Here is a 21883-nt window from a genome sequence, read left to right as displayed (position 1 = left end):
TTTTTACCCACTGGATTCCGTAAAACTTTCAGTTTTGTGTTAAATGCAATGGTTAGTGACAATTCAGGATTAACATTGATAATTTCGCCTCTTTTATCTCTGATGGAAAATCAAATGGGAGCATTACGAGACTGGAATTTTTCGTGCGCTAAAATTAGCGCGGATACCAGCGAAGATATGCTGAATGGTATGTATGCGAATATAATCGAGATTGCAAGTATTAAAAAAAATCTTTACTTTTGATAATAAGCGATACTTATTAAAACATGTGTAATAAAAAAAAGTATTAAACTTTTCATATGAATATTTCAATTTCAATATTTGTGTTAGGTCGCAAGTTGATCAGTTGGTAGTAAATACCGCATCAGTCACCGGATTCCAAACCCTAGGCACTAATAAAGAGCTGTCGCCGCTCGACATGTGACTTTTCTAAGACCGAGATATGTGTCGCGGTCTGAGAAAACTGGGCATAATGCTTGTGCGTAAATTGTCATCCCAGATTAGCCTGTGCCGTCCGCATAGGCTAATCGGGGACGACAAATTCCGCTTTTATGGAATAATTCGTTAAAATGATGTCTCTTCTCAGCGAAAATCCAGTTTAGGCGGAAAGTGTCGTCCCTGATTAGCCTGTGTGGATATACATGTATATATAACGTTTGTATGTAACGTTTCTTCCAGATATAGCTGGAGGTCGTTTCACGTTCGTGTTCGCCTCGCCAGAATCGGTTTTGAAACCAAAATGGAGAGATGTGTTCCTGACAGACACGTGGCAGACTCGCATATCACTCATAGTGATTGACGAGGCACATTGTATTTCGGAGTGGGGTGAGGAATTCAGACCCGAATATCAGCAACTGTGCCAGCTGCGTAGCTTTTTTAAAGCCCCCGTTTTAGCTTTAACAGCCACAAGCACAATGAAAGTCAAACAAGATATTTTTGAAGTCTTGCAATTAGACTCCAAGAACACCGACATAATTTCGAAATCACCAAACCGAGAAAATATTTTCATTTATTGTAGGAAAAAGGAAAGTAAGGAGTACGAGCAAGAGTTAAAATGGCTGATAGATCATCTAAAGGAAAATGGCAAATCATCTAAGAAGATTTTAGTATATTGTAGGTCGATCGATACAGTGTCAGAGATTTTTGTCACTGTAAAAGAGTGTCTAGGGGATTCAGCCTATGCAGGTCGTGTGGTTTCGCCCGAAAATTTGTTGGTGGAGATGTTTCATAAGTGCACTCATGAAAGTTCCAAGGCAAGAATTCTTCGAGAATTTCCATCGCAAAACAGCACAATTCGATGTTTGTTTGCGACAGTAGCCTTAGGCATGGGGATAGATATCCCTGATATTGATGTTGTGTCCAAAGTCTGTGATATCATATTGGCAAGAGGCAGGACGTTGTGCGAGAGATGGGCGAAAAGGATTGAGCCTTATATTATATGATAACTTTAGCGCCTCATTGAAGACAACTGAAAAGGCAATAGCCGATATGGTGAAGAACCCCGAAAATTTGTGTTTGAGACGTCAGGTGCTTCAAACTTTCGAAATTACAGGAGAAAGTCAAAACGCTCAATTATCATGTTGCGAAGGATGCGAACAATCTCCATGTGAATGCATGGCGTGCAAGTGCTGTAGTGCGTGTTCCATAAAATGTACTTGTGCCGCAAGATTTTCAAAGGATGTAGCCTATTTTTTGTCGTAATTGTATTGTATCTATTAAGTTGGCCAAATTTCTGTCATATGAACTGTACTTAAATTGTATATATTTCATGTTTTCTATGTGTTTATGGTGAAACTGTAAATATGTCTGATGTATTATGACTGCTCCTTGGTATATTACAGAAACCTTACGCAAACTATGTTTACGTGTTTGTTGATTACTTTTACATACATTTTGTAATACGGTTAATAAATATGACATGAGGCCCTAATGCCGTTTTTATTGTTAAATATACCAGACTATGCTAGCGGTGCTTTTTACAACTGTAAAGTATTGTTGTGAAATACGATTACACGATTACATTTACATATATTTTGTATTACGATTAATAGATATGACATGATGCCTTACTACCCTTTGTATTATTATATTTACCAGGCTATGATAGCGTTGCTCTGTACAACTTTAAAGTAATGTAGTGAAATAATTTGAAATTGTTAAAACAAAATGCTAATATAAAATCAGTTAACAAAAAGGGCTACACATTATACTTCCTTATGAAATACAAAAACGAGCATAACATAATTAATAAAGTTAATAAACACACACGGCATGATCAAAGTTTTCATGGAAAACTAATATGACATTGCACGTAAATTATTATTTTCGTCTAAATCGAATACTATATATAGAGAAACAATGTATTTATAACCGACCAATGAGGTAACAATATGCAACTTTCAAGTTACACAGTGCTATATGGAAACAATATGGAATTTGAACAGTGGTAGTGTTTTAAGGTCTGGACTATCATTACTTGTAAGTTTGTATAAACATTTTTCTAATGCAATTAGTAAAATAATGTTTATATTTTATGTTTAATAATTTATTGCATGATTATTCTGTGCTGTTATATGAATTTGATGCCGTTAAAGCTTCCGACATGAATTCATGTCGGAACGATGCTATGGCAAAATAACGTTAAACGATATGAGGTCGATGTAAATCGACCTCATATTTATAGGAGTAACTCAAACCCGGTTAACTCGCAGGTCAGGTTGAGTCGCGGTATTTCATGGATTCTGTTTATAAACAAACCTGCGTTACCTACTTATCAAATCTGAGAGAAAACATCTCTCGCTACATGTTCGAATCGATTTGGCAATTACATGTTGTAAAACTCAGACTTTAACAATATTTGAATTTGTATAGTTCTTTTAATTGTCGTAACGAAAGAAATACGACATTGACTGAAAATAACTGTGCTATTTATTTTATTTGATTTCTTAAATTCCATATATTTAAATTGTTATATACTTTATTGATTGTTACTTTGAAGGGTAAGTCAGAGCTTTGATAATTCATGTTTAATTTAAAAATGGTGCTGTTTAACCTATTTACCGCGAATATGCCAGGAAAAATTAAACAACAATGGTGGACAGTGGTGTTGGATTTGTTTTTACGGCAGTTAATGTTGAAGGATTTTCGCCATAAAAAGGCAGTTGTCGAATAAAGTTAAGTTAAATATGATTGTCCTTTAAATCATTTACCGGATATATGAAGATCGTTTCTAGACACAAGTGAATATTCCTCAAGTACCGCGAGTCAACGCTGTTGCAGTATAAAATGAGAAATGTGGACCATGCAATGTATTCTCAAAACCTCACATATTTTTGTCCCCTACCGGTTTTACCGGAGGGGACTTATGGTTTGTGCTCTGTGTGTCCGTCCGTGAGTCTGTCACACTTTTCTTGATCCTGCGATAACATGAAAAGTTCTGTATATTTAACCAGGTTTTCCGAAGGAAAAAACTGGTTATTAGATTGGCGAATGCGGGCGGGCGGGCTGGCTGGCTGGCGGGCGGGCGGAACAAGCTTGTCCGGGCCATAACTATGTCGTTCAGGTCAAAATTGGCAATAAATGAGCTTGTCTGGGCAATAACTATGTCATTCATTGTGAGATTTCACAATTATTTGGCACATTTGTTCACCATCATGGGACGGTGTGTCGCACGAAAGAATCAAGTCAATATCTCCAATGTCAAGGTCACCACAACTTAAAATAGATTTATTTTGAAACAAACTTACAAAGGGGGTTAATTTTGTTTGTTCATTTCAAAAGTTCAGTTTGAGTTGTCTCCCTTAATCAGATTTTTTTTTCACAATGAAAATCTGGTTTTGTTACAATTTTGTCCCTTGTTTTTCATTGAACTTGAAACATGGATAGATGGCAATATGGACATTATGCACGTCATTTCAGGTTTGGCACCAATCGACCGTCCCCGGTTTTAACCGGCGGTTTTTACCGGTTAAAACCGCCCCGGTCAATACTCCCAAAGTGGTCATTACTGGTCAATACTGGTTGAATGAACTTTACCCCGAATTTTGATTAATATTCCATGCTTAATTAAACAATATTGATAATATAAATTAAACAGACATGTTGCCAATAATGTCTTAAGCTATTAAAACCCACTATTTTATACCTGTTCATGCAATTTGTAGGCCAATCTCTCAAAATTTTGCAAATGAGTCAAGTTGGTCAATTGGAGTTTGCTGGTGGTCGATTGATTTTTTTTTTTCAATTCTAATGAATTATGAATGCTCAGAAAATTCTGTGCTTGATTCAACAAGAACCTGTTAATTACTGTGTATTAGTTGTTCCTCATGCCACTGTCTCCTCAGTCTTTCACAGTCTTCAAACCTATACAGGCTAGGGCACCCAAAACTGACAATAGGGCCTTACACGGCACCTTTGACACAACCCTTACTTGTCATGTATTCTTGCCTGGATTTCTCTAACAAAATAGTGAAAAAATATTTTATTTTACCATTGATATAAAAAACAACTTAATAAGAAATAATTATTAAAAGAAAGAAATAATTGAAAAGAAGAGTCTAGAGTAGACCCACAATTGGTAAACATTATTTGTTGCCAAAATCAAGAACTTTGATTGCTTATTCATTTGAAGACCAATTGAACTTTAAAATAAGAAAACCCTCTTAATATAGAAAGGAGACAAGTAAGAAGTAACTATTAAATCAATAACATTAATAACAATTTACCTAATTTGGTTTGAGTGAAATGAAATAGCCTAAGGGCAGATTTGCTTCATTGTCACTATCAGAGACATACCAGTGCATGCATATTATTACCATCATTTATTGTATTTGAATAAAAGCTTATTTCATTTGTATAGAAGTTTAAAAAATTCAATTTCAGGATAAGCTGTTTCCTTATGTCACAGAAAACATTGAGTCGCACCTCACATCAACATATGATGAGGAGGAAACTCAAGAGGACATATCAGATTTGAGAGCATTAGTAAGTGTTGTTTTATATGTGTATCTGAATGATTTGCTTACAGTCCAAGTTTAAAGATTTGTACATGCACAGCGACTTTTCTTCCCCAATTGGGAAAAGTACCTGTGCCATACCAATTAAGAAAAATTAGCGTGAAAAACCATGAAAATTTGCAAATTTGTGTTGTGAAATCTTCCTGTTGGGAATTATAGGTTTTTTTAATTTCTTGGTATCAAAAGCAAAAATCAACTCAAATATTGATTTACATTCATTTTGGATTGAAATGTTCAGTGTAAGAGCTAATTGTCCCCTACAGGTCAAACCGGAGGGGACTTGTGGATTTGCGCTCTGTCTGTCACACTTTTCTGGATCCTGCGCTAATTTCTTCATATTTTTTAATGAAACTTGAAACATGGATAGATGGCAATATGGAGAATATACGCATCATCAGGGGTGGCGAAATCAAATGTCCGAGTTGCCCGAGTCGTACATTTGCTTGTCTGGGCAACTGATTTTTTTCAATTAAGTTGTCCGTGGACAACAAGTTTTTTAAAAGTCGGGTCCAGGTATACAAAAAAAATACATTGTATTAAAGCTGTAATTAAGTTTTACAAAACCGGATTTTGACATGCGATTACATTGTCAGTGCTATTTGCGGAGCAATCAAGTTTTAATACGGGCACTCTTCTGCGCAGTGATCTCCCTAATTCTATAAGAGACCAGGAGCATGCCGCATTTTAAACATTTGGCCCGACTGTTAGACAGTGTACAGACTGGTTTCTTTATTTTTACAATCAGACGGAAATAAAAAGTATCAAAGTAAGATAATCAAAACACGGTCTACCTTGTTATTTAAGACGACTTTAATGGTAAAAAATGGAACTTTTTTTTTTAATCTTCAACAACGGAGCAGAAACCCGAAGCTTTGAGCAGTCCACCTCCCAAAAAAACTAAGAAAGATTATGATAAAAAATATTATCTAAGTAAACGCACCAGAACTTTTCAAGAAACTTGGCTAACAGATTTTCAATGATTACACATGTACCAGTTGATGATAATCAAATTGCTACCAGTAGCGGAGCCTCAGTCTGACAGGGCTCAAAATTAACTTTTTTTTCTACTTGCAAAACATTGCGAGCTGCTTTATTACCAACTCGCAAAATCAAAAACAGACTCGCAAATTTTGCAGTGTGTTCACTCAGAAAACAAAGTTTAAGTGTTAGTTTGGGATATTTTTAATGGGTTTTCAAATATTGAAAAAAATCAGCTATGATATTGTGTGTTGAGTGCGACGTCACCAAAATACAAATCAACGGTTAACTTTACTTTATCTTTTGTATTTTTATTTCCGTCTGTAGGCAAAATGAAACTAATTATGTTTGGCTTCGACGCCATGTCTGTGCAAGTTCAATGAACAAATGTGAATAGTCAACTGTTTAACGTTCTTTGTTCCAATACTATCCGCGTATCTGTACTATAAGTATACCAGTCTACATACAAGGTGCGCGCTTCTGCATACATAGACGTTCTATAAATTGACCTACGGTTTAGCGTTCATGACGTTGTGTGCATTTATATTACTAGTTTTTTCCCACTATTTCTTTACTCGCAAAAAAATACTAGTGGCTTAAAACTTAACTCGCAATCAGTATTTTTCACTCGCATTTTGCGAGTGTGCGAGTGTTAATTTCGAGCCCTGGTCTGATGAGGTCCACATATTGGACTAGTTTAATTTGTTAAGATTACGATGTACTATGTTCAACACATGTTTTAATTACACTAGCTTTGCAAGATTAAAAGTTTTAGAAAGTCTTTATATTGTTTATAATATACTGCTATAATGAATGTACTATTGAAATACAACTATAAACAAAATAAGAAAATCATACTCATTTTGGTATATTCCACAGTGTTTTACATTAATCAATAAATGCGTTTATAATTTATATAAACATTAACGGACAAGTGTTGTTCAGCAACGGACAAGTTAAATTTCCTAAATGGTTGTCCGTGGACAAGTTTAGTTTTTTGAGATTTCGCCACCCCTGATCATTATGCCCCCCTTCGAAGAAGAGGGGGTATATTGCTTTGCACATGTCGGTCTGTCGGTTGGTCCGTCCACCAGGTGGTTTCCGGATGATAACTCAAGAACGCTTGGGCCTAGGATCATGAAACTTCATAGGTACATTGATCATGACTTGCAGATGACCCCTATTGATTTTGAGTTCAAAGGTCAAGGTCACGGTGACCCGAAGTAGTAAAATGGTTTCAGGATGATAACTCAAGAACGCTTAGGCCTAGGATCATGAAACTTGATAGGTAGATCAGGGCCCTCAATCTGTCAAATCCACGGCCGAAATACGGCCGCATTCCCCCCCCCCCCCCCCTGAAAAGTATACTTTTTTCCCCTTTTGGGGGAAAAGATTCCCCCTAAAAAAAAAAAAAAAATTTTTTATATAGATAGATGTCTCATGATTACTCTGTCTCAATTCTATTTTAATTTAATCTTGTCAAACATACTAAATTATGAAATAAGCAATGAATATAGTGCAAACATGTACAAATGTAATAATTAGAGAGTAAGTTAAAAATCCCCCAAAAAGGGAAACGCCGCGAAAATTCCCCCTGCTATGGGTAGCGACCCGCTTCCCCTAAAATGGATTTAGGGCCCTGTAGATTGATCATGACTCGCAGATGACCGCTATTGATTTTGAGGTCACTAGTTCAAAGGTCAAGGTCACAGTAACCCGAAATAATAAAATGGTTTCAGGATGATAAATCAAGAACCCTTAGGCCTAGGATCATGAAACTTGATAGGTAGATTGATCATGACTCGCAGATGACACCTATTGATTTTCAGGTTACTAGGTCAAAGGTCAAGGTCACAGTGCAGGGCTTTTTTTCTTCTTTGGGACCCGCAGAAAATCGGCCCTTTCCCCTCAGATTTTTTTCCCCTCAGCAGGTAAATTTTCCCCCAGACATAATTTTTTTCCCCTAAAAATAAAAACAAACTTTAAATACATAAGTTAACCTGATGCAGTAAAGAAAATATAACATATTGCATAATTAAACAAGCAAATTCGTAGAATTGATATCCCCCGCAACATATGCTTTGTTTGAGGCTGGGTGCAAATCGGACGGATGAACATACTGACAGATGGATGGATGGAGGACAATAACTCAAAACTAAGACAGAGGAAGGTTCTTGAGCCTTCAAAATTTATTTAGGTGAATTAATAAGTCGTGCGTTTTCCACAAAAACATTCAATGTTTATATACACTCAATTTTCAGAGTGTTGCAGAATGAACACAACATCTGTTATGTTAAACAAGAAATATCTTTAAAAAAGATATACGGCGTTGATTGTGGTCGATGTTTATGAACGATCAAAAGTTATCTCTATGAGATAAAAAGTAGCGTATGCCTTTTTTCTGCGCAGTTCTTAGCTACATCACAAGCAAATCAATTACGGGGTGTTGCGCCAGATTTCGTGGCTTATTTTGCTTTATGTGATATTATTACTCAGATATCTATATTTACAGAAAAGAAAAACACAAGAAACATGAAAATAAACGAGTGCATATATGTCAGCCGGCAATACTCGAATCTTATTTAATTGCACAATTATGGTATAGTGAATTATTGTGCTCATGCTTAATAAACTGGTCTAAAGGGATAAATATTTCTAATTAATTTTATCAAAATTGGTCCTTATCATGCAAATGTTGAAAACATATTAAAAATCGATGATTGACATACCACAATAATATCGCAGAATATCTTTATTTAGTATCTTTCTGATCAAAACAGACTTCAAGTGCACAAAGTTTACGAGACGGCGTTTATATAAAGATTTCTGCAACTGACCGCAAACTGACTTTGAAAGTTTGATACCTTGCGGATTGGAATGCGATGCATTAAAGTTAGGTAACAATTCTGCTGCTGAAACGACGGCTTGTTTACACCAACTGTACACGACCAAGGCAACAGCTGTGCCTAAAATATTGATATATCGACAAAGCGACTAAACGAACTATTTACTCCATCAGACATAGATTCCATTTTTTTCCTTCAATGAAAAGATCGTAACCCCTTCTGCGAACTCCGGTGATGAACTGTATATAAACTCTGACTTTCACACACTGGCCGCGAATTGACCCGAAACCTCGCGGGTTGAAATGCAATGCAAGTAAGTACTAAATATGAGAATATAGCCTTTAGTATAAACGCTTTTGCGCTGGTAATTCTGTGAAAATAAAAGGTGAACGCACAAACTGTATTTATGTCGAAAATTGATTGTAAAACTGTTCTATCTATTGAGCCTTTTCATTAGAGATAAAATTGTTTCATGCAGTAAAACAGTGTTACAAAGACGCGGATATGTTTCCAATGTTCTGGTGTTATACTCAAATCAGCCAATGGAATAAATGAAGTGTATTCATTCGTACCTAGCCGCGGGAAATTTTATTTGAGTATTATTGGACACTTACAAAGGTCAAGTCAGGGTGAAAAGCTGGCTTAATACAGCTTACGCCGAAAAAGATATGGCTCCGGACACAAAAGTGCCTATAGTAAAAAGCATTTTTTCAAGATACAAAGGGCCATAACTCTGGCTTTAACAGATGGTGTACAATGCCATTTGGCGTGAATCATCCTCTTATGCTTATATATACTCATACGAAGTTTCAATGAAATATGCCAAAGCACTTCCAAGATATGGCTCCGGACACAAAAGTGACGGACGGACAGCCGGACAACGCCAAAACAATATTCCTCCGCCTCTGGCAGGGGATATATACTCATACCAAGTTTCAATGAAATCTGCCAAAGCACTTCCAAGATATGGCTCCGGACACAAAAGTGCCAATAGTAAAAAGCATTTTTTCAAGATACAAAGGGCCATAACTCTGTTTTTAACAGATGGTATACAATGCCATTTGGCATGCATCATCCTCTTATGCATATATACTCATACCATGTTTCAATGAAATCCGCCAAAGCACTTCCAAGATATGGCTCCGGACACAAAAGTGCCTATAGTAAAAAGCATTTTTTTAAGATACAAAGGGACATAACTCTGTTTTTAACAGATGGTGTACAATGCCATTTGGGGTGCATCATCCTCTTATGCATATATATACTCATACGAAGTTTCAATGAAATCCGCCAAAGCACTTCCAAGATATGGCTCCGGACACAAAAGTGCCTATAGTAAAAAGCATTTTTTCAAGATACGAAGGGCCATAACTCTGTTTTTAACAGATGGTGTACAATGCCATTTGGCGTGCATCATCCTCTTATGCATATATATACTCATACGAAGTTTCAATGAAGTCCGCCAAAGCACTTCCAAGATATGGCTCCGGACACAAAAGTGCCGGAGGGACAGCAAACGGACAGCCGGACGGACAGACAACGCCAAAACAATATCCGTCCGCCTCTGTTGGGGGATAATTATCTGTTGCCTTGATTTTGTTTTAAAAACAGCAAAATATGTTGAATTGATTATTTAAGACTTTCCTTATTTTCCCCAAAATACGGCGTTTCGCGAGATTTTTCCCCCCAAAATCCGGCATTTTGCGCGATTTTTTTCCCCTCAAAAAAGGCCAGGCCCTTTCCCCAAAATCAGATAAAAACCCTGCAGTGACCCGAACTAGTAAAATGGTTTCCGGATGATAACTCAAGAACACTTATGCCTAGGATCATGAAACTTCGTAGGTACATTGATCATGACTCGCAGGTGACCCCTATTGATTTTCAGGTCACTAGGTCAAAGGTCAAGGTCACAGTGACCCGAAATAGTAAAATGGTTTCTGGATGATAACTCAAGAACGCTTATTCCTAGGATCATGAAACTTGATAGGTAGATTGATCATGACTTGCAGTTGACCCCTATTGATTTTCAGGTCACTATATCAAAGGTCAAGGTCACGGTGACCTGAAATAGTAACATGGTTTCCGAATGATAACTCAAGAACGCTAATGGCTACGATCATGAAACTTCATAGGTATATTGATCATGACTTGCAGATGACCCCTATTGATTTTGAGGTCACTTGGTCAAAGGTAAAGGTCATGGTGACCCGAAATAGTAACATGGTTTCCGGATGATAACTCAAGAACGCTTATGCTTAGGATCCTGAAACTTATAGGTACATTGATCATGACTCGCAGATGACCCCTATCGATTTTGAGGTCACTAGGTCCAAGGTCAAGTTCACGGTGACCCAAAATAGTAACATGGTTTCCGGACGATAACTCAAGAACGCTTATGCCTAGGATCATGAAACATGATAGGTAGATTGATCATGACTCGCAGTTGACCCCTATTGATTTTCAGGTCACTATATCTAAGGTCAAGGTCACGGTGACCTGAAATAGTAACATGGTTTCCGAATGATAACTCAAGAACGCTAATGGCTACGATCATGAAACTTCATAAGTACATTGATCATGACTTGCAGATGACCCCTATTGATTTTGAGGTCACTAGGTCAAAGGTAAAGGTCATGGTGACCCGAAATAGTAACATGGTTTCCGGATGATAACTCAAGAACGCTTATGCCTAGGATCATGAAACTTCATAGGTACATTGATCATGACTCGCAGATGACCCCTATTGATTTTGAGGTCACTAGGTCGAAGGTCAAGTTCACGGTGACCCCAAATAGTAAAATGGTGTCCGGATGATAAATGAAGAATGCTTATTCCTAGGATCATGAAACTTGATAGGTAGATTGATCATGACTCGCAGATGACCCCTAATGATTTTCAGGTCACTAGGTCAAGGTCACGGTGACCCGAAATAGTAAAATGGTGTCGGGATGATAACTCAAGAACGCTTATGGCTAGGATCATGAAACTTCATTGGTACATTGATCATGACTCGCAGATGTCCCCTATTGATTTTCAGGTCACTAGGTCACAGGTCAAAGTCACAGTGACAAAAAACATATTTACACAATGGCTGTCACTACAACTGAGAGTCCATATGGGGGGCATGCATGTTTTACAAACAGCACTTGTTTCATTTTGTTCCTACTTTTAGAAGTCTGGTTGCTATGGCAACAAATAGACTAGAAATATTAACTAGTAGACTAGAAATATTGCTGAAAATAGTGGATCCTGCGCTAACTTAAAAAGTTCTTCATATTTTTTTTCATGAAACATGGATAGATGGCAATATGGAGATTATGCACTTCATTTCATTTTGTTTCTACGTCAAGAATTCTGGTTGCTATGGCAACAAAAAGACTAGAAATATTGCTGAAAATAGTGGAGTTTCACCGGCAGAGGACTCTTATTGGCTTTGCTTGGCAGTAGTCTTGTTCTATTTGTTAACTTGCAGATAATGCACTTTTGGAACTAAATTGACGGAATTTGCCTTCCTTTTGGGAAATTTTCAGACATCAATTGGGAATGTTTATGTTACCCACCACTATAGTGGGGGACATTGTTTTTGCCTGGTCTGTTGGTTTGATTGTTTGCCCCAACTTTAACATTAGCCATAACTTTTGCAATATTGAAGATAGCAACTTCATATTTGGCATGCATGTGTATATCATGGAGCTGCACATTTTGAGTGGTGAAAGGTCAAGGTCATTCTTCAAGGTCAAATATATGGGTCGAAATCTTTATTTAATGTACACTTTTGCAATATTGAAGCTAGCAATTTGATATTTGGCATGCACTCATGTGTATCTTATGGAGCTGCACATTTTGAGTGGTGAATGGTCAAGGTCATCCTTCAAGGTCAAAGGTCATAGATATGGGGACATAGTGTTTCACAAACACGTCACTTGTTTAGTTTTTCTTCAATTGGGAAAGTACCTTTTAGGGGTACTTTATAAAGAAGGGGAACAATCGCTGGTGCAGTAATGAGGATTTTTGCGTATTAATTTGAAATAAGTTTTGATTAATCATTTGTATGATCCTTTGAAGACTTCCATTGGAAAAATGCTAATTCTTAATGCTTCACATTTTTAATGGTGAAAGGTCAAAGGTCAACTACATGGCTTCAAAGAGGCGCAGTAGGGGGCATTGTGTTTCACGAACACAGCTCTTACAACACTTACCTGGCATTCCACAATGGACTCCACCCAAACCATCCCCCAGAATCCCCACCCCTCCTTTTTTGTTCTTCTTATTTTTGAAATATCCTCTAATAAATGACCACACACCCACATTATTCCCCCTCTCCACCCCCACGCACACACAAACACATTTTTTTTTTGAAACTATGTTTAAAAAAAACACAAATATTTATTTTTATTATTTTATTTTTGGTCCAACCATCACACCCAAGCTATTGCTATCAAACTTGAAATATAATCTTATTAGTTTGTTTTATGTCTTTACAAATGATCAATAGATTGTGGAAAATATACCTGAACTCAGAATGGTCTATAATGTACCACTTCTTTAAAATATAAGCAATCAATATGTTTCAATTATTTTCTTCTTCCAGTTAGAATATGACTATTACCATGACCTTATTGAATATGAACAATTTCCCCCATTATACTGTCAAGCACTCAAAAAGAAGAGGGCGCTGTTTTCTGACAGCTCTTGTTTTAAAAATTGTCAGATGATTTTTCCCCATGATATCTTTGCAGAGTTTGAAACTTGGTTACGTGATAAAAAATAGGTCACAGGGTCAAATTAAAGAAAAAGCTTGTTAACACTCCAGGAGAATGGCATACATGTACAGTGCTCCAGCTAGGCCTAAATCGAAGGGCGCCGCGCCCTGCCCTCCCGAACCTCCGCCCTGGCCCCCCCCCCCCCCCCCTCCCCCCCGAACCTCCGCCCTGTTTTTTTGTTTTTTTTTACATATGATAATTCATAAATATCTTATTACATTGTAATTAGTTTAATCCTCATTGTAGACATTATATTTGAATGGTTTAATAATAATGGCAATAATACAATTAATAATAACATATAAATTAACATGCAATAGGAAGCATTCCAGAAACACCCGTGCGCTCGAACGTGCCCTTTTCACAAAATACTGCACGTCGAAAGTGCCCTTTTGACAAAATACTGCGCGTCGAAAGTGCCCTTTTGACAAAAAAGCCCCCCTGCCCTTTTCAAATCCTAGCTGGAGCACTGTGTATGTAGTCACATCTAATTTCTTAATGAAACTTGGTCTGACAATTAATTTTGTACGAAATCAACTAATGATAACTCAGACATGTTGGAAAGTAAAATTGTGCTTAGAAGAAAAGTATGTGATGTATGTACCGGTATGTTTCATAAAGTTCTTTAAATAATTCTGAACTCCACCTTCTCAGAGTAGTATAGCTCCTTGGTGTCTCAGGTGAGCACCTTAGGGCAGCGTTCTCAAGAAAAACATTCAGAAGCCAGTAATATTTTTCAAGTAGCCGCAGGCCTGAGTAGCCGGCGACTAAGCAATAAAACTGGTGTATTTGCAACATTTTAATTGACATTTTGAGGAAAGTAGCCAGAATCTAGATAGAATGTAAACGAGGAAATCTCCGGCTGCCGGTACTTCCGGAGAACACTGCCTTAGGGCTAAGAGCCCTTTTGTAAGTTAATATGCATGATATTGAAAAGCAACTGTTTGCACTTTTCATGAACAATTATTTTGTTTTATCATGATACACTTATTTCTCTTTAATGGAATAATAATATCATAATACATACCTTACTATATATAGAAACAAATTTGTACAGTTGTTCATGCCATTATCACCATTGCGGGGTCATTATAAATATTCGGCCCTAGGGCCGATTATTTATATTCGGCCCTCAGAATGTGTGCGCGTGACGTTCAACTGGAAAAAAATGGCGTCCACATCCAGTCTTGGCCATAAAAAAGTAAGACATCTAGGTTATTGTTCTACTCACCGAAGTTGTGTAATAACCATGTTTATTTTCGTAAAGTTAAATTTGCTTTCATGACGAGTTAAAATTCTGAACACATTTCTTCATCGCAATCCATCTCTTCCATTTTAAAGCACTGGATGTAAGCAAGCAATTCTTTGTGGATAGACATTCTTTGATCGACTGACAAAGGAACGACTTATTCATCAAAGAAATTACCCTTTTAATTCAACATCGAATTCATTCGAACAGTTAAAGAACAATTCACTTACACTTTTCTTAAATTTAATCTATCAACTATTCAACAAAACACCGCTTTATTCGACATTTTAACGAAATCGAAAATGCAGTCTCACCAGTTTCATTCCAGTTTTATATCCCAACACTGTTATTCACATTCATAATATTATAATAATCCATCGTAAACACACACACTTATCGTTCAATGCTTAAAAAATATTTAACTGTTAATAAAAACACTCTTAAGTCCAATTTGTTGTTGTCCTTAAATCCAAAGCGTCGAGCTAGTTTCGTAATTTAAAGTACGTCACATGAGATACGTCATAAATTTCGTAATCAATTCAAAGAAAATATAAGTACGGAAAGCTGGTTCTTCATAAATTTTAGTGAAGGACCAAAAAAGTACGATTTTATGACTCAAAACCTTGGCCCATCTATAATTTAGTATAAAAGTAAGATATATATTATAGATGTTAATACACGGCTGAGCCGGGCGGGGCAGTGATAATCGGCCCCAGGTCGCAAACGGCCCTCGGGCCGTTATGCTCCCTGCGGGCCGATTATCACTGCCCGGCCCGGCTCAGCCGTGTATTATCCTCTAAATGTATACAACTTATAGGCAGCCTCTGACAAAGAAAATGGCGAAGATGTGGTTGAAATTCCTGAAGCAAAAGATGACAACAAAGATGAAGTGATACAGGCAGTGATAAAAAACGTCAGCCATCAAATGGACAAAGACAGAAAGTCAGCAGAATTGAAAAAGCTTCAAGGTCACATATGGCGGGAAGGATACCAGTCTAAGAAGTTGGAAGGAGAGTAAGTCACTAGTGGTTATTATTTTCACCAGAGTATTGCAGGGAAGAAAATAACTTGTTAGTGTTGTCCTGAATGTGCCCCTAGCTATCTTGATTCTTGTAGCCTATCCAAATTTTATGGGGCCGCGAAAATAATAAAACATAGATAAAGTGATAAATAAAAAAGATGATTAACATTAACCATATTTATAAAGTGGAATTTCATCATTTACAGGTACGAGTATAGCATAAAAAAAATTAAACAAATTAAATATAGAAGTGAATATAATTAGTTTACAATTCTTTGATTCATATTCACAGTCACTGTTTACCAGTAATCAAAGCCACAATAAATGTGGAAAAAAGCACTCACCAAATGCAAACATAATGGGCAGTGCCATGTTTAAATATTCAGGATAAAACAAGCGTATCAATTTTGAGAGAATTTATTGATCGCTTAAATAAGACCAAACTTTTATTCAGATTAAAGTTGTTAGAAAATTGTCATTTTGCTTTCAAAAAATTGGGTTGCATGGGGCTAGTTGGTGCCTGTTTATTTCCATCCCGGTCTTGAATATTTATGAGGATTTTTTTAACGGTGTTTGATGTAGTAAAGATCCGTTAGGCAGGTAGTTCCAGGGTTGTGATTTTTTCTTGGATTGTGGGGTCTGTTCTTAGAAAAGGGAGGATATTTGTAAAAAATATTGAATAGTTTTTTGTTTGTGACAGTGTGTTGGTTCATGGATTTCTATTTGTAGGTTGTTTGAAGATGTTGGCCCTGTCTTGCAACAGCTGGGTGAAGAAGGCTTCAGCCTCTTCATCTACTCCTCGGGAAGCATCGAATCACAACAGCTATTGTTGACTCATTCTACAGATGGGGATTTGAATGAAGTAAAGACCAAGAATTATTGTGATTAAATTACATATATTAAAATGCAGTGCATATGCCATAGTATCTGTCAATCTTTTGTGGTACATGTACAAGTAAATTAACTCTGGTTTTGGCATTTCTGTATTATCCATCATTGCAAATCAATGTTGCTTATCATAAATTGCAAAGAATGCAACTTGATGTGTTTCAGATTTTTGCGGGCTTTTTCGACACAACATTTGGACCAAAAAATGAAGCCGAGAGCTACAGAACTATCAAAACAGAAATTGAAAAGAACTGTGAAGCTGATTCAGTGAATTCAGAAGAAATCCTTTTCCTGACTGACAATCCTGAAGGTAAGCTAGCATCCACGGATGTTTTGTTTTCTGCCATGGGTCTTAGAATATCATTAATGGTATGCACAACCGTTTTCAGTTACACACCCTTATTATCCCCGCCAAAAAAAATTCAGAGGGGATATAGTAATTGGTCCTGTCCGTCGGTCTGTCCATCCAACCGTAACTATGTCCGGAGCATAACTCCATATCTATTCATTGGATTTACTTTAAACTTAGAATATAAACAGATGGCAACTAAGAGAAGTGCAGTGACCAAGAACCATAACTTTCTACCTTTGTTTTTGAATTATTTCCCCTTTTATATAACTTTAAAGTAAATTTTTGTCCGGAGCAAAACTCTAAATATACTAAAGGAATTTACTTGAAACTTGAAATATAAACAGATGACAACTAGGAGAAGTGCAGTGACCAAGAACCACAACTCTATCTACCTTAGTTGTTGAATTATCTCCCCTTTTATATAATTTTTAAGTAAATTTTTGTCCGGAGCATAACTCTAAATCTACTGAAGGGATTTACTTGAAACTTGAAATATAAACAGATGGTAAGTAGGAGAAGTGCAGTGTCTAAGAATCATAACTCTATGTACTTAAGTTTTGAATTATCTCTCCATTTATATAACTTTAAAGTAAATGTTTGTCCGGAGCATAACTCTAAATCTACTAAAGGTTTACTTGAAACTTGAAATATAAACAGGTGGCAACTAGGAGAAGTGCAGTGACCAAGAACCATAACTCTATCTAACTTAGTTTTTAGCTCACCTGAGCGATAGCTCGAGGTGAGCTATTGTGATCACTCAGCGTCCGGCGTCCGTCCGTCCGTATACAAATTTGTAAACATCTTCTACTAAACCATTGAGCCAATTTCAACTAAATTTTATGTGGAGCATCCCTAGGTCATGGGACAAAAGAATTGTTAAAAAAAATTTGATCACATAACCAAGATGGCCGCCATGACCATATATGGTAAAAACCTTAAAAAATCTTCTTGTCAGAAACCGCTCATCAGATTTTCAAAAAATTTCACAGGGATGACCTTTGAGGGCTCCCCTGAAAAAGTTGTTCAAAGAAAACGATTCGTCAAAAAACATGGCCGCAGGAGCTCGTTGAACTTTGCATGTTTATTCGTTTTTGCCTATTTTGTGAAAACTTTCAAAAATCTTCCACATTTTTTGTCCGATCCTTTCCAAATTTGCACAGTGTCTTTATATCAATGAGGACACAAACCCTACAAAAAATGAGCATTATTGGTCCATGAAGTACAGAATTACCTCCCCTTGAATTGAGAAAATGGTGTTTATGCAATAAAGTCCAAATTTTTCATCCAATTCTTTCCAAACTTGTAAGGATTTAGCATGGTTCAAACAAGGGAAACAACTACGGTTTATGCATGTTCTTTTTATTACAGATTTGCCTCCCTTTAATTCATTCAAAATCTCATTTTACAGCAGAGATTCCAAATCTGACCTGTAAATGAGCCCCATATTTATGTTATGTTATGCTATGTTACCTTTTCCCATTTGATCATTCTTAAGTATTGGTCTTGTAATGCTGCTACTGCTACTGCTACTACTACTACTACTACTACTACTACTACTACTACTACTACTACTACTACTACTACTACTACTACTTCTACTACTACTACTACTACTACTACTTCTACTACTACTACCACTACTACTACTACTACTACTACTACTACTACTACTACTACTAGTACTACTACCACCACCACCACAACCACCACCACCACGTCTACTATTACTACTTCTACTACTACTGCCACTACTACTACTACTTTTACCACTACTACTACTACTACTACTACTACTACTACACTACTACTACTACTACTACTACTTCTACTACTACTTCTACTACTACTACTACTTCTACTACTACTACTACTGCTACTACTACTACTACTACTACTACTACAACTACTATTACTACTACTACTACTACTACTACTACTACTACTAGTACTACTACTACTACTACTACTACTACTACTACTACTACTACTACTACACCACCACCACCACCACCATTCACAGTGACAAAAAACGTATTCACACAATGGCTGCTACTACAACTTATAGCCCATATAGGGGGGCATGCATGTTTTACAAACAGCCCTTGTTTCTATGGGATTTTAACCACAACTGTTCATGTTTATCTCCGACACATATTTTTAGGTCACCTGTCATGAAGTGACACAGTGAGCTTATGTGATCATGTGATGTCCGGCGTCCGTTGTGCGTGCCTGCGTGTGTCCGTGCGTCCGTCCGTCAACAATTTGTTTGTGTAGACAGTAGGTCACAGTTTGCATCCAATCTTGATGAAATTTGGTCAAAATGTTTATCTTGATGAAATCCGGTTTGGGATTGTATTTGGGTCATCTGGGGTCAAAAACAAGGTCACTAGGTCAAATAATAGAACAACCTTCTGTAGACAATAGAGGTCACAGTTTTCATCCAATCTTTATGAAATTTGGTCAGAATGTTTATCTTGATGAAATCTGGGTTGGGATTTTATTTTGGTCATCTGGGTTCAAAAACTAGGTCACTAGGTCAAATAATTGAAAAACCTTGTGTAGACATTAGAGATCACAGTTTTCATCCAACCTTTATGAAATTTGGTCAGAATTCTTGATGAAATCTGGGTGGGATTGTATTTGGGTCATCTGGGGTAAAAATCTAGGTCAAATAAATAGAAAAACCTTGTGTTGACAATAGAGGTCACAGTTTTCATCCAATATTTATGAACTGTGGTCAGAATGTTTATCTTGATGAAATCTGGATTGGGATTGTATTTGGGTCATCTAGAGTCAGGAACTAGGTCACTAGGTCAAATCATAGAAAAACATTGTGTAGACAATAGAGGTCATAGTTTTCATCTGATCTTAATGAGTCAGGTGAGCGATTCAGGGCCATCATGGCCCTCTTGTTTTAATTATCTCCCCTTTTATATAATTTTTAAGTAAATTTTTGTCCGGAGCATAACTCTAAATCTACTGAAGGAATTTACTTAAAACTTCAAATATAAACAGATGGCAAGTAGGAGAAGTGCAGTGACTAAGAACCATAACTCTATCTACCTTAGTGTTTGATTATCTTCCTTTGTTAAATTTCAAAGTAAATTTTTGTCCGGAGCATAATGAATTATCTCCCTTTATTTGTTTTTACAAATATTATTCTACTCTCTAAAACAAATGTTGTCATAAAAGCAAACACATTTCGGCAGGGATTTGGCACTTCTGTGACAAGCTCTTGTTTATAAAATTATTATGCACTGCTCTATGATGAATTAATGGAATGCGGTGACGACTCTTAACTACAATAAACTCTTGATAATATGAGTATTGTGCATGGTTGATTATGCATATATTCATCCCAATCTGCTTTGATTACTCATGATTTCGAAATAGTATTTGTTTCATGTTGTAATCCAATAATGAATCTCTAAGTCGGTATTTATAGTTGAATTTTGATACCTGTTTTATTACTTGAAAAACTACCTATTGAAACATTTCCACGGGAAAAAGCGACACATGAAACTGTTACGTTTTTGGATAAATTTATGCTCCTTATACAATTTTTTAAATGTAAAATGAAGTGTTTTCAGAGCAGCTTTTATTGTTCTTTGAAATTCTACAGTTTAAATATAATTACAGCACATGTCTGCTTAAAAAATTGTAATGTAGATCCCAGCTATGCAACTAGTCACCAAATATACTAATTCTTGCTTGTGTAATTTAAACATGATTTTAAGTTGTTTGTATTACATTTAACCCTTTGCAACTCAAAAGCAAAGTGAAATTGCTGTTTGCAACCATCATTTAACCAGACCAGTCTGCGGGTAGCTCGTAGTTTGTTTAGATTGTATGCTGTTTGCTGCTCATCAGTAACTTTAGGCTGAAAACAAAGGCTTTAAAAAGTGAATCTTTTCAGAAAGGTCTTAAATTAGATTCTCTAAGAGACTACAAACCCTCCAAAGTGTGTACCTGAGTGATAAAAGGTTAATAAGTAGTTAACATGATACAATTAATACAATGAGCCTGTTCTTCATAATCATTTCATGGATTTAGCCTCGCTCTGAGTAAACTCTGCTCCATGCATGTTCGTAGTGGTCTTCTTGATTAGCATGTGCACCCCACACAGGCTTATTTCTCAGGGACAAAACTTTCTGCCTTAACTGGATTTTCTTATCAAAGATATTTCCATTATACAGAAATTCCATGAAAGCAGACTTAATGTGGGAGACCATTTTACGCACATGCCCAGGTTTTCCAGAGGGATGCTAAATTTCAGTAACTTAAGTATAATGGTGTAATGTAATAGTTCTTACTGGTGTAAACCTGTTTATTTAGTTATTTTAATAATATTTAATAATTGTTAAAATGAAACTTGCACATTCTGCAGAGGCAGGTGCAGCCTGTGATGGTGGACCATTCCCAGGTGAAGGATGACAGCATAGAGCTGTGCTCTGGGTAAACCAGGCTAAATGCATGGGAGCAAAGTGTAGTCCTAAATTAGCCTGTGCTGTTCGCACAGGCTTATCTTAGACGACTTTTTTGCTTAAACTGGATTTTAAAACTATTAACATGAAACTTGCATGTTCTACAGAGGCAAGGGCAGCCCGCGAGGCTGGTTGGCAGGCAGTTCTGGTGGACCGATCCTTGGAGCAAGATGATGGCATTGAGCTGGATGAGGAGACCAGACAGAGCTTTCAGGTCATAGAGAACCTCCACGACCTGTTTGGAGATGATGATCTCGATGAGATGGAGGACTATGATGGACAGGTAG

At 36.7% G+C, this 21883-nt stretch overlaps 1 protein-coding gene across 1 annotated transcript in view; it reads left to right on the top strand.

Moving 5' to 3' along the window:
- Positions 1 to 21883, top strand: part of LOC127873205 (enolase-phosphatase E1-like) — a 32704-nt gene that overhangs the window by 6273 nt on the left and 4548 nt on the right. Inside the window, exons 2-6 of the mRNA XM_052416965.1 lie at positions 4882 to 4983; positions 15669 to 15865; positions 16602 to 16734; positions 16926 to 17070; positions 21704 to 21879. Coding sequence (XP_052272925.1) covers positions 4882 to 4983; positions 15669 to 15865; positions 16602 to 16734; positions 16926 to 17070; positions 21704 to 21879 — 753 coding nt within the window. The remainder of the gene's footprint in view (positions 1 to 4881; positions 4984 to 15668; positions 15866 to 16601; positions 16735 to 16925; positions 17071 to 21703; positions 21880 to 21883) is intronic.

The sequence above is a fragment of the Dreissena polymorpha genome, chromosome 3 (genome assembly GCF_020536995.1).
Source record: "Dreissena polymorpha isolate Duluth1 chromosome 3, UMN_Dpol_1.0, whole genome shotgun sequence".
NCBI lineage: Eukaryota > Metazoa > Mollusca > Bivalvia > Myida > Dreissenidae > Dreissena > Dreissena polymorpha.
The sequence above is the reverse complement of the archived record's forward strand: the minus strand, read 5'-3'. Positions and strand labels throughout refer to the sequence as shown.